We start from the raw sequence: 14,749 nt of genomic DNA on the forward strand, positions 1-14,749 counted from the left end.
ATTAGACCCCTCATTGTTGCAGACGTGCGCCCTGTATACATCTCCCCTGTGCTCCTGGGTATTCTGTCTAATATAGTTGATTGAGGGCAGAATTCTCCGTCTCCTTCCCAGCACAGGGCTGTTCTGTTGAGCAGTGGAAAAGATGACATTCTGCGCTCTATAGGAGTGGCTGTAAGCTGACACCGAGCACAGAGAATTGCCGCTAGCTCCTAGTTTTCCTCTAGGCTGGCTGCTCTGACTACTGTGTTATAGACTGTCCTTAGTCACACGTCTTCTATCAGATCTGTGCGGATGCCTTCTTTTATTGGTGCCATAAAGTAAAAACATGCACAGGTACAACTGCTGTAAAGCCCTGCTGACCTGCATTAGTTACATTGCTAATAATTTTGGAGGTGTTGCACCTTACCATAGCACAGTCATATTCTCCGAAGGTTAATATTGCCTCTGAATTGTTATAGGTTTGCAAGTAGTTTTTTCTTTGACCTATAACAGTTGACTGTTTCTTTTGGATGCTACATGTCAGGAATATTTTCTCTATATAAGACTGAATATAGAGGCATAGCAAGGCTGTGTGCCCCTCCTAATAATGCCCATTTACTGCACCCTACAAAGTAGATCAGTAAGACTGTAATCACACCTGCAGTGGTTGCTGCATTTCTTCATGCCAAAGCCAGAAGTGGATTCCAATGGAATGTTCACACACAGGATTTTTATGCCAGTTCTGAAAGATCCTAACTTCTTGTTTGTAAAGGAGAGGCAGTGACTAGAGCTTTTTATTTTCAGTATGAAAAAATAAGTGTCCTGCTCCATCCCGCCATGGCTGCAGCCACATATTATGTCCTATAGAATACCTTCCGTGGTGACTGCAACAGAAAAGTGAGGATCTGCCATTGCTTTCTGTTGTGGTTCCCACAGACAAAGTATTTATCAGATTTTTCTGACAAGTATTATGTCTGTGTGCACATATCCTAGGGGTATGTTCACACAGTTATAGGTTAAGGCAGAAAAGTCTGAATCTGCCTCCAAAACCAGCAGATATTAAAAACAGATTTCTAAGAATTTTCTGCTTTTGACTCATTGCTATATTAAACACACACACACACACACACACACACACACACACACACACACACACACACACACACACACACACACACACACACACATATAGATAGATAGATAGATAGATAGATAGATAGATAGATAGATAGATAGATAGATAGATAGATAGATATGTGGGTATATATATTTATTTTTCACGATGGCGTAATCGGCACCAATACCGCATGATATGTGGACATGATGTTGTACTTTTCTCTTTCCTGTAGTATTCACATTTGGCTTTGGAGATGCTGCAGTCAGGGGTGCAGATTTTTATGCCCATGTGTTTCTAGCCCAATGGAAAAAAAACCCTGGCCATCCTGTGCCCCTTGGCGCCTATTGTTAGTGACTGTCTTTCACCGTCACATTGTTCCTTGTCTTTATACTGTACGTTTGCATGTTTTCATGTATACATTCCCTGCACAATGGATTCTTTATCATTGTCAGGTTTCCTAAATCATTGTATTGAGGAGTTCCGCAAACTATTCATGCCTCCTGGTATTTGGTGATCTTATGCCAGCAGTCTATGGGCAAACACAAGTCAGAGCAAAACTATGTGATAATTGAGGAGGAGGTTACACGTCCCCTTTGAACAGGGCTTGTTACTCCCCACAGGTCAGGGCGAGGTGCTTTTTTTGGAATGGCTGCAACCATTTAGGCAACTGACAACAGAGCGCTTCCTTCCAAGAAGGATCACAGGGTTATTATCATTATTAACATTATTTTTATAGCTTGAGTTTATTACTTGTTATGTAAGAGAGGATGTGTACAAATCTACAGAGCACTGGGACGCAAATTGCCGCCTCTAGTAGAGGGCTAGTTTTTTGGACATATTTGCAGAACATGCTGTATATACCTTTCTCTAATATTGGTAGGGATATTAACAGTACCTTTCAAAATGATGCAAAAATGTGACCCCATTTAGAATCCAAAAATGTTGGTATGCTACTAATTTCCATTAATTTTTTTTTTTTTTTTTTTTTTTTTTATGGCCACACAGTCACACAGAAATTATCTGTTGCATATGAAGGGGGTTGCAGAAACTCCATTGACATGCATGGGGCTTGGTTTGTAATCAGATTTGACAGATTCCTGATGTAAGTCCACTCTGGCTGTTCAGGTCCATTCACACACGCAGTATCTCTTTGAAGTAACTACCTTCTCAGAGGTTTTGCTTGCCCTCCACCCTTGGTTTTATGCATATATTACCAAAACAAGATTGAATTCCATCCGCAGGAAACGGTACCCATTGACGTCAATGGTAGACTTCATTTTCAGCGCTGATTTTGACACTGGGTCCGTGCCAGAATCAGCACCAACTTATTCCATGTGAAAGCACCCTTAGGCTGGGTTCACACGGCGTATTCTGGCTCGTCATTTGGTACGTAGACGCCGCGGGAGGATTTGCGGGCCGTATACGCTCCCATTGTTTTCAATGGGAGCTGGTACCGTACACGCGGCGCTATTTTGCGGCCGCCGCAAAATCACGGCTGCAAAATAGCGCTGCGTGTATGGTACCGGCTCCCATTGAAAACAATAGGAGCGTATACGGCCCGCAAATCCTCCCGCGGCGTCTACGTACCAAATGACGAGCCAGAATACTCCGTGTGAACCCGGCTTTAGAGGTAAAGGGGTTTTTCCCATGAACTTATCCAGATTTAGATTTGTAAATTTTCGCAGAGTTTTAAAGATTTTCTCTAGCCAACTTAGTGGGGTCAGTCTGTTGTCTTGATCACTTGTCAGATGATACGACCATGAATGCAACTTTCTATACTGCAAAACTCAGCCATGGGGTCCTTATTAAAGTTCGGTTATACATGTAGAGAACCTGTTCACCATAAGGAAATCATGGCTGGGTTTCTGACAATTCGCAGTCCTTAGAAAGTCCTTTGGTGCATCCATTGGCAACCACTCTAAGACAACAAACTTGCCACTAAGGCTCGGTTCACATCTGTGTTCGTCAACTCACCCCATATTTAACGAAATTCTGTAATGCGCTTCTCGCTGGAATCCCAATGCAAAAACAGACACAGGAAGCGCATGTCACTTTAATAGCCAAAGACGGGAAAGACCCCTTATTATGTAGCAGTTACCGTCCAATTTCCCTTCTCAACCTTGACATTAAAATTTGGGCCAAGTTACTAGCGCTGAGAATTAGGGACTATCTCCCCTCTCTGCTTGATAAGGAACAAGCCGGTTTCGTCAAGGGACGAGAGGGAAAACACAATACGATAAGACTACTGCATTCTATAGCCCTAGCTAAGAAAACAAGGACTCCACTAATGCTCTTAGGCACAGATGCTGAAAAAGCATTTGATCGAGTACATTGGCTTTTTATGAGGCGCACATTATTGTCTTTCGGCTTCCCACAACAATTTATTGAAGCTATTTTTTCAATTTATTCCCAGCCCCACGCCCGTATCAAGGTCAATGGAACCCTATCAAATTATTTTTCAATAACTAATGGTACAAGACAGGGATGCCCCCTTTCCCCCACCCTGTTTATCCTCTCATTGGAACCCCTCTTGATGGCAGTCAGGCAACATCCCAATATCAATGGTTTTAGGGTAGCAGATAAAGAAATTTTTTCTATGGCTTTTGCGGATGATATCCTTTTCTTGATATCCAACCCTATCACTGGCCTCCCCTCCTTATCCGCCCTGCTAGAACAATATGGAGACATTTCGAATTTCAAGATTAACAAGGATAAATCTGAAATACTGGACATTTCATTGCCAAAAACTGTTTCGAGACAGGTCAGGTCTAACTCTCCATATAAATGGAACCAAAACAGCATCAAATACTTAGGAGTGTTTATTACTCCTACCCTACAAGAGCTCTATACTGCAAACTACGCCCCCCTGCTGAAAGACACTAAATCTCTGTTGAAAAAGTACGATATGCCTATCATTTCCTGGATAGGCAGGCGCAATTTATTTCAGACATACATAGTCCCTAAGATCCTGTATGTTATGCAAATGTTACCGATTTATCTTCCAAAGCCTTTCTTTAACTCTCTAAGATCTCTACTCACCAGGTTTTTATGGTTTAATAAAACTCCTAGGCTTTCCTATTCACTACTTATCAGACCCAAAACGAAAGGTGGCATAGGATTACCTGACCTAATGACTTACTACAAGGCTATACAATTATCGAGATGGATGAATATGACATACCCCTCAGGAGACCCAGTGTTATCTGTACTTGAAAGGACACATTTTGGCATAGACTATATACCTTGCTTGTGGGCCCCATCCTCCAAATTGCTTAAAAATGTATCTGTTAGTACACTTTTAAAAGGTCCTTGCGAAGCCTGGCTTCAACATGGTCAATCTCTTTCATCGAGACCCTCGCCAATTATGCCTGCATCCGCGGTGCCAGCCTCTTTAGGCAAACCCCCTGAAGCAGACTACAGCTTCTGGTCAAAGCTAGAGAACTATAAACTTACCGATCTAGTAAAAGATGGTAATCCCATATCAATGGAAGAATTACAAAACCTTCTGCCAAATTCCAAGTTGAATTTTCTAAACTATGCGAACTTCTTCACTTGGATGAAACAGGTAGTTCGCCTGGGCCCTATTACGAGAAACTTGACTCCCTTTGAGACCCAACTAATTACTGGAAATAAGATTTTTAGGACAATCTCATATCTGAAAGCGATCCTGCTGAACTCTCCAGGTTGCTCTAAACCCACTTTTATTTACTCCTGGGAAAGAGATCTGAACACTGAATTTTCAGCTGACGAGATAAGCTCCATTTTGAAAAATTCCTCTGGATTTTCGAGATGTGTAAGACTTCAAGAATTACACTATAAAGTTCTGACAAGATGGTATAAGACCCCTGAGTGGCTTTATACACACAAGCTAGCAGACTCAAATTTATGCTGGAGGTGCCAGAAACAGACAGGTAGCATGTTACACATCTGGTGGCATTGCGACCTTATCAAGCCGTTTTGGTTGAAAGTTGAGCATCTCATTTCTAAAATTGTAGGAAAACAGATCTCTCTCTCACCCGAGGTTGTACTATTGTCAAAACCCACCCCCAATCTCTCTCTTTCAAAAAGGGACCTTGCCACACATCTGATAGAGGCAGCGAAATCTCGAATCCCTATCCTTTGGCTTCAGACTTCTTCTCCTACCATCCAGTCATGGCTGGAAAAAGTGCATCAGATAGCGAGATATGAGGAGTTAATTAGCTGGCAAACGCGGACACGAGATATTTATCTGAAAACATGGTCTCCCTGGTGGTCAACCTATGAAACTCTCGCCTCTGTATAAATCCACACACACAAGCGCTCAGAGAGACCCACTTGGAATATTACGGGGAACTTTTATGTAATAACCTGGATCTGTTAATGTTTTCTGCACTCACATTTACTCGATACCCTGTCTATACCTAATCTACCTTTTACCCCCCCCCCTCCCCAACCCCCCTTCTTCTTGCTTATTCTAACTGTCACCCTTTCAGGTAAAAAAGCAATCCTGTTCTCCACACCTGATGTAGAGAGTACTTACTTGTTCCATGCTCTGCTTAATGTTAAAACTAAATTGTTGTTTATTCTAACTTTATGTTTTGACTGTTAGATTCCCGCAAAATATGATTTTCACTGTTTGTGAACTATATGTAAGATTGTAAAAACTAATAAAATCAGAATTTAAAAAAAAAACAAAAACAAAAAAAAAAAAACACATCTGTGTTCGGGCCATTCTGTTCCCCTGTCTGCATGAAAAATGCGGAGAGAAAAGTGCAGCAAGCAGGACTTTTCTCTCCACATTTTTTTGTGCGGAAACCACATGGACCCCATTATAGTCTATGGGGTCCGCTGATTTCCTAAGGTAATCGCTTTTTTATGCGAATTAGGCTTTCATTCCAGGGGGTCCCCCAAGCGGACTTTCCGAACGGAAACCCAAACGCAGATGCGAACCGGGCCTAAGAGAAAATCTTTAAAAATCTGCAAAATTTTTATTTATTTATATTTGCAAAATAGTTTCACTTGTTTGAAAATATAAATCTGGTTTGCGGGAAACCCTGTAATGATAGCTATGGCGGTTTTGCCTCTGTACATCTCCAATTTCATGGTCAAATCCAGCACACACAAAAATGGCATGTTTTATTGACTAGCAGATGCGCAGGGTATTCTGGTAAAGTGTTATCCTCTAGACACTGGTTAGGTTTTTACTTGAACATTGCTGGGATCCCCACTGATCACGAGAATGGGATTCCCTTGTAATGACTGTTCAATGAAACTGCAGATTGAGCAAGTGCATATGGGAATGTCAAAGATAGCTGAGGACTTGTCTGCGGTCTGTGACGGACCTATATACATATGGAATGGAGTGGCAACATGCTTGTCGTACCTGTCGCTCTATTCAGACTTTCTCATGATAGGTTGGGTCCCACTAGTAGAACCCTATCTGACCTACAAGTTATTACCAGGGTTGTGGAGTTGGTAGGCCAAAGCTATGCCCAAACTGTATATATAATGATATATTAATAACTGTACAATATAATTTCAAATCTTCATTTTCTTTTAAAGGGATCCTATCATTTAAACTCAATTTTTTCTGCCTATCACGTAGGAATAGCCTTAAGGAAGGCTATTCGTCTCCTACCTTTAGATATCTTCTCCGGCCGCCGTTCGGTTAAAATCCTGTTTTTAGCCGATATGCAAAATACGTCCCCAATGCTGCAAGCGAACTCTCCAGCTCCGCCTCCATCTTCTTCAGGAACGGGGTTTTCACACGTCTTCTTCCGGGGGTTGGCTTCAAACTTCTAGGCCTGGGGTCTAGGGCAAAGTCGACTGCACATGACCGCTGACCACAAGAAAATGGCCGCTTACAATACTGTGCTGTGAGAGAACTCATTTGCATACCGGCGAAAAACAGGATTTTAACCAAACGGCAGCCCGGAGAAGACCTCTAAAGGTGGGAGACGAATAGCCTTTCTTAAGGCTATTCCTACATGATAGGCAGAAAAAATTGAGTTTAAATGATGGGATCCCTTTAAAGCCGAGGTGAGTAACTTTTTTTTTTTCCAATTCTTACTCCACCCAAAACTGTCCCTTCTTCCAACTCCACAGCCCAGGTTATCATGTATCCAATGAGTAGAAGATGACACGACTATACTATAATACCTCTTTTAAGATGAATATTAAATTTGTATTTTTATCTTGATAAATTTTCCTGAGGGTTGCACGCGTTTCCTTCCTGTATTTTCTGTATAAACCCTGTGTGTTAGAACAGCTGCAATGAATTGGCATTAAAGTGATCTTCAGAAAAGAGGAAATATTGGATTATTGAGTGGTCTGTTGTTCAGAAGGTTCTCTTTTGGGAACCGCTAGTTCTAAGATTCCCTATGTATGTAAGTGGACTTGGTCAGATTGCTCATCGTACCACAAGATTTACTGGCTTTCATTTACACTATGGGTACCCTAACTTTGTCAGCTTGTCAGACAGAAGTATATGGTGTTTTGTCCAGTGAAACCCTACAGAGGGGCGATGTGCTGGCTAATACCTAAAGAATCTTGTACATTCTCAATGGTGTGAACAAGCACAAAGTGTGTTAATGCCAGATACCATAAATAGGAATGCATATGCCTGGCGTATTTCTGACTTGTCATTCTTCAGCTATTCCGAAGTCCCAGTATGCCCTGAAAGCCACAGACTGCTTGAGTACTTGAGCCCTTACTCTGTTTCTAGGCCTATTTTCTCTTCTTACCGTGTCTTCATATTTTTTCCATCGTGTTTCCGCAGAATATATTGATCAGAAAGCAGAAGATGAAGTAGACTTTTGCAAATCAAACCCCAGAACAAAAGTGGTAAGTGATATTTTTTGTTAATCCTTCCATTCAATTTGTGCAGACCTCTCTTAAAAGACTTATAGATCTGTATTTAGGGACACACGACATATATGAGTAATTTAGTAGTGTTAGATGTTGTTGTTTGTCGGATAACCCCTTTAATCTGGTCATACACATTAGACACCATCTTTTGACTGGTCTGGCCGACCATCTAATGTGCGTTTGATGCTTGACCAGCACTGGTTTGGCACATGTTAAGGGGAAAAAAAAATGTAAACCTGTCCAGTCCTTTTTTTTTTCTCCGGGGAGATGAGCCGCCAGCAGAGGTGTCTGACAGTGTCAGTAAAACACTTGCACCCTCATCAGAGCCAAGCATGCATTTACATATGAGGGTCAGGAGGAATAGCTTTCATCTGTGCATTTCCAGCCCTTAATACTAGTGTCCTTTTATGTAGATCAGCCTTTTCAGTTCCTTCAGGCTCCAAGGAACATGATAGTGTTTGGTCCACAGTGGATGGCTGTCTTACCAGTGCCAGATAGACAGACATTTTATTGTGTGGTGCCTGTACATGCTCATCTGTGTTCCTCTCCTTACCCTATCACAGTGTGTCGCACAGAGGCTAATGCGGAAAGCCTGTAATGTTATTCTCACAGCATGTGTCTCACATATGGCCAGAGAGAGTGTAATATAAACCTGCCCTGTGCTCCACTTCTTCCCTAAGTCTTAAGTTAACGCCTGCCTCCGATTACAAAACACATATCTCAAATGAATAGTACAGGTGACTATAAGATCTTATTAAAGGGAACCCAACATATAAACCAGCCCTGCCGACAAGCAGGTTAGAGTCACCTGAATCAAGTGGTGTATTTCTCACGTGATTTGGAGCTTTACTGATTCTTTTGTCAATATGCAGATGAGCTTTTTGGAGCCACAAGGGGGTTGACACTTGCCTCTTTGGCCGCTCCATCCAAAGAGTTATTTGTATGTTTAGAGTAAGGCGATATATGACCTTTGGCTCAAAATAACGCAAGAAAATCTGCAACCAAAAAAGCTGCGTTTCGGCAACGTGGGGCCTCAGCCTAAAGGGGTTTTCCAGGGGAATAATAGTTTACCAGTACGTCCCCTGCACCAGTGAAGCTTTATTCCTGATCTGCACCTTAGTCCCCGGAGCCATGTTTTATTACTTTTTCTGAGGCAGCTGCAGAGGCCTGAACTGTTGTTCTTCTGTCTCCCCTGCAGCTGCTCTGATTCTGTGACGTCACTGACTCCCCTCTCCTCAGACTGTGTATAACCGTATACGTTTGTGTCATGTAATATACACTGTACTCAGGCTGTTACTTGTTCTCTCCCCACTAGCTTGTTATACCTTCTTTTTTATTACTTATTAGCTTTATATAGTTAAGACTAATTTCATGGCGTTTGTTTTCCAGTCACATATTAAGTCTTGGTCATCTTAGCTTAGCTCTGAAGAACATTCTCCCCGCTCTGCGTGCTTGCTAGCAGGCGATGGGTTCCTCCTGTTGGAGGTAATTTTGGTGACTAACACCAGGGTGTTAACTTGTGTTCTGTGTTCTCTGGCAACCAAGGAAAAACATTTCTCACAAGGAAAACACCAGCACAGTCTGTCCTTCTATACGTAAGGCCACCATTTTCAGATGGTTGTCCCACAGAGTACATCCTGCGGTGCAGGGATCAAGCACAACTCTTGGGTTTCCAACTTCTGAGTACGCTTCTCTTCTTTCTTTTTTTCAGTGATTTTTGTTTTCCGCTCTCAGGGATTTGGCCACTGGAATACTTTTCTGGAGACATTTCAGTAAGGTTTCCTGCTGCTAAGATTTAGAAAAAAAAAAAAAGTAAAAATAAAATCAATCCGGTCTTTAGAATAACATGAAATAAGAATAGAAATAACGGTGCACAATGGTGAAACCTATTCTAAGGGCAAACAATTACTTTTCCTTGTTTATGGCCTTTGTAGAGATTTGTAGCATTTGTGTATTTTACCTCCGCTCTTTGTAAACTAAAGTGTTATTTTACCATTTCTGAAGTAATATCTCCAGGAAGTCAGCTCTGTATGGAGTGCCGAATAAATTCCTATGAAATATGTCCATGGAAAAGGGTATTCTTCAGGGGCCTGGCGTATATGTTCGCTTTTGATGAAAGGATCCCTTTGTGTACTGTTTCTGTATAATAGCATCACACAGCGAAGGGATTTTGGGACCTTTCTTTCATACACAATGGTCATTTCCAGCCCCACTTGTTCTGCTTTATGGGATCGTGGCTTGTGTAGGCCATTTCATGCTTTGCGTAGTTGAGCTTTGTCTATTAGTGTATTGTCTGTTTGTAAGTGGCAATTGTGTGTCTGAACTAACGGTAAAGATCACATTATAATAAGGCATTGTATTGGATAACTAACAACTGCCCAGAGAAAATGTTTTTTTCCAGGCGTTGGCACATATATTGACACATATATATATATATATATATATATATATATATATATATATATATATATATATATATATATATATATATATATATATATATATATGTGTGTCTGCAACCTCATCAGGAGCATGCCCAGGCATTGTAGGGAGGTCATACAGGCACATGGAGGCCACACATACTACTGAGCCTCATTTTGATATGTTTTAAGGACATTACCTCAAAGTTGGATCAGTCTGTAGTGTGTTTTTCCCCTTTAATTTTGGTGGTGACTCCAAATCCAGGCCTCCATTGGTTAATAAATTTGATGTCCATTGACGATTTTTGTATGATTTTGTTGTCATCACATTCAACTTTATACAGAACCTGATCCTGATACCCACATGGCAATGTACTTCCATGCACAGAAGCTTTCTGGACAAGGATACTTTCAGTTTATTCCAAGAAAAAGTCAGAACAATTTTTTTTTTTTTTTTTTTTTAAACTTGCCTTATGTTAAATTATAGTTTAGTATTTCTGCTTGCTAGAAGTAATTCTGGGCCTCTAATGTAGCGAGTGATATACTGGGACTTTAATAGAATTAACTCCCCAAGTCCCAGCACTCTGACAGTATAGAGAGCTCCTGGACAGTGTCTGTAACATGAGGATTTTGCTGCCATTAATGACACATTTGATCCTTTTTTCACTTGGCAGCCCTCTGATCATTCAGACTACCATCTTCTCCTACTTCTGTGCCTTAAAGGGAGTTTGTCAACTCCAAAATGCCTCCTAAACTAATGGTAGTGCATGTAGGGGTCTTTAATAGGATCAGAAATTTACAATAGTGGCTGCAAATTGATGAAGTCATGAAGAGCTGATCGTCTATTTTAAGACTATGCAGAGCCGTCTGCAAGTGCATTGGGGTGGGGTCAGGTTTGTCTCAGTAACAAATGGCTGTACCCTGGAATCTGAGCGCAGTGTCTCCCCTTTAGTCAGGATTGTCATTTTTTGACTCTGCGCATCACCATTGTCTGTAGGTAAATCTGGTAAATTATGCCCCGCCTCTGATGCACATGCAGGTTAATTTGCATATTCATATTTTCTGCATTCTCATTGATTTGTCACAAAGATAGGTTTCTGCTATGATTAGACTATCACAGCACCATTACTGGTTTGAGAGGTTTTTTTTTATCTGAAAGCCTCCCTTTAAACTCTGCAGACAGAAAACAGGATCCCCTTTCCCTGCAGTGAGTGCACCTGTCCGGGGAGTTCTGCACTACTTTGTCTGGAGTTGGAGCCCCCTCAATACCACTCTGCTCTCCTGTGGGTGATGTGCTGTAAAAGCTCAGCGACTGCATGTACTTGTTATAGTGACATGTTTACTAGGGGTAGGCCATGGTTATACTTGCCTTCTCTTTTGGTGCTATTTTGGCGTAGAATACCATGATTCGTGAACTGAAGAATTTTATACAAGTCAGTATCTGTATGTCATGTCGTTTATTCTTATCAGATCTTACTGTTTTGACTCCTTTGTAGCTCAGCTACTTTACAGCAGAACTGCAGCAGTCACTGCTGACATGCATGTAGTGAATCATAGGCAGTCTGAAACCTACCTCGTGTCCCACCATGGCCGCTCTTTCCATCTTCCTGCAGATCTTCTTTTTCAGATTGACTGCTGGATATAAACACCAGGCCGTCCCATCTGACCATGACATGAGTGCGCAGAGACCTCATTTCTGTTACAGCAAGAGCTTAACAGAATGATTGTAAAGTACAGACAATAAGCCACCAGTGAGGAAGGGGTTGTCAGGACACTTACTGAAGGAAATGAGGCTGGGGGAGCCTGGAAGGTGGCGCTGCTGCCCAGCACTATTCCGTATCTGTTAGCTAGGGTAACACTGCTGGCTCTGTGACTGTGCTGAGATCCTCCATATGTAGCTCTAATTGTGTGAAGGAAATATGGAAAAAATAGCACATATGTTCCATCCAGTTTGTGGCCCAAGTAGTGGAATTTGCCGTAAGAGGCTGAGAGATTGGTTACATCTCTGAAAATAACCATGGGAAAATATGATATAGAAGGTGTGTGTATTTTTCAAGCTATTATACGCACTTACTACCTAAAAATCAGAAGTAAAGCAGTTTATTTGCAGGTTTACAGGAGGCTGTTCACTACAAATAAAGAGAAATGCATGTACACAATGTCACAAAAATCATTACTAATCTTGGGGGAGATTTACAAAGCAACAGAATTCTGGCTATGTGTGCTTGCACTGCGTTCAAGGATGCCGTTCCCCTCTCCGCATGAAAATGCAGAGAGAAAGGCACTATTCACATCTGCTGTCAGGAAGTCCCCCCAAACTGAACCCTATCCGTAATTTAAAAAAAAAAAAAAAAAAAAAAAAAAAAGGCGATTACCTAAGGAAACCTGTGGACCCCCTAATGGGGTCTGTGTGGTTACTGCATGAAACGGAGAGAAAAGCAGTGCTTTTCTCTTTGTGTTTTTGGCCCTATTTGGGCAGAAACCACACGAACCCCATTATAGTCCTTTTTTTTTTTTTTTTGTTTCAGTTTGGGGGGTCCCTAAGCAGACTCCCTGAACAGAAACTCGAACACAGATGGGAATCGGGCCGAAGGTAACCTCTTTTTTATGTGGATTAGGTTTCCATTTGGGAGCCCTGAATACAGATGTACCTGAGGGTTAGTTCACACGTGAATACAGTGTGGCGTAATTTGGTCCGGAAAAAAAACACTTCAAGAATTAAAAAGCGTTTTTTGGACACTGAGGTGTTTTTTGGAGCAGTTTTTGCTAAAAACTGCCTCAAAAAATGCTAGGCGGGTTTTCCCTCCCGGATAGTGAATGGACCTTAAAAAACCTAGACGCATTTTTTGGGTGCGGGTTTTTTGACAAAAAACAGCAACGCGGTTTCCACCTCCCATTCACTTGTATTGACTTCCTGAGGCAGAATCTGCCTCAAGAAAGGTCATGTCGCTTCTTTTTTCCGATAGTCTCCATAGACCACCATTGTGATGGGGCGGATTATGACGTGGATTCCGCGCCATAATCCGTCCCCTCGGGGCCCGTGAGAACGAGCCCTTAGACATTTTTTGTCACCTTGTCCCTTGAGGAGGGGGTGGCTTAGCTAGAAAGTAGTGTGGCTTTAGCACTGTGTAGTATAAGGGTCCATGCCCACGACCGGATATGCATCTAAATTGGGGCCTGAGATAATCACGGATGTCGCTCCGTGTCTCTGACTCATTCCGGGATGATCTTGGCCCCCAACTCTGATGCACACTTGGCCATGTGCATGGATCCACTGTTTATAAATTAGACAGGCTTTGTAAATCTGCCTCAAGATATAAACTCAGGAGTGGATTCAAAAAGAATTTTCAAAAATATCTTCTATAAATGAACAAGATCAACTCTCCATAGTGCAGGAATATATGTAATTGCCTGTCTTACTACTTTACTGTATATAGAACCCTTTGTACGGCCCATATTGTCCCATTAGTCAATTATGTTGCAAGAATTTCTGCCCCTGATGATCCATTCTGTTCACTGAAGGTTGTTTTTGTGGTCGGCAGATGTATTTCTAAAAGTTCTATTTACATGGCTGTGTCCTAATGGTTGGCGGTCGCACGTGTGTACCTCTCCTCTATTATACATAATGATCATACATGTTCTTTAGGACCTTGTCAGGAAAGAGCGCTTTATTGATGCCCTTTTATTTGTAGTTAGCCATATTTTAAAAGTTTTCACACATCTAATTCAATCTTTCTTCTTTATGTCTTATGATACGATTACATCATTACTTCTCATTTTCTTGTTCCCCCTTTTAAAAAATCCCAACATGATGTAGTTTTCTAAACTTGAAGCTTTCGATCCTGATTCCATGAATGTATATTCTCAGACTTCCTGCTTTTGTGCAATTTATATTTAGAAAATGAGCTCAAGTATATTGTCTCCGCATTGTCATCTCCTGCTAGAAGCAAAAAGTATACTCAGAAAATCCGATTGAAGGTTGCTGTCTCCACAACTTCAGTTCTTCACAAGTCATTTTGTAATGACTCGATGTTAATGTTACTGTTCACATCATAATATTTCTAAAGAAATGAAGAAGTGGTTGGTTTTCTGCTGGTCATGGATATGATCAGAGAGGAACTGCCCGGTGAGCACTAAACCAGTGAGGAGTCTAGAGCTCCATGGTGGCCTTAATGATTCATGGGCAAGTTGCGCTATTACAGTAAGACTGATGATTTATTTTATTTTTTTTTCACCTTAAAGGGAATGTGTTGCCAGAAAATTATCTATATTTTAATCAGGTATCATGTTAAGGCTGGTTTCAAATCTGTGTCTAGTTCTTGAAACCATCTCACAAACTGATTACCAACAGATAGTACGCTGTTTGTCAGTTTTGCAATCTGGTTTT

General features: G+C 41.4%; 1 protein-coding gene across 8 annotated transcripts in view; it reads left to right on the forward strand.

Annotated features, from left to right (window-relative positions):
* The window catches only part of AKAP13 (A-kinase anchoring protein 13), a 177,184-nt gene that overhangs the window by 88,714 nt on the left and 73,721 nt on the right, over positions 1-14,749 (forward strand). For all 8 annotated transcript variants that reach the window (XM_075273246.1, XM_075273241.1, XM_075273249.1 and 5 more), the window contains one exon: positions 7,854-7,918. In XM_075273246.1, the coding sequence (XP_075129347.1) occupies positions 7,854-7,918 (65 nt within the window). The remainder of the gene's footprint in view (positions 1-7,853; positions 7,919-14,749) is intronic.

Source organism: Leptodactylus fuscus, chromosome 5 (assembly GCF_031893055.1).
Source record: "Leptodactylus fuscus isolate aLepFus1 chromosome 5, aLepFus1.hap2, whole genome shotgun sequence".
In the NCBI taxonomy this organism is placed as follows: domain Eukaryota; kingdom Metazoa; phylum Chordata; class Amphibia; order Anura; family Leptodactylidae; genus Leptodactylus; species Leptodactylus fuscus.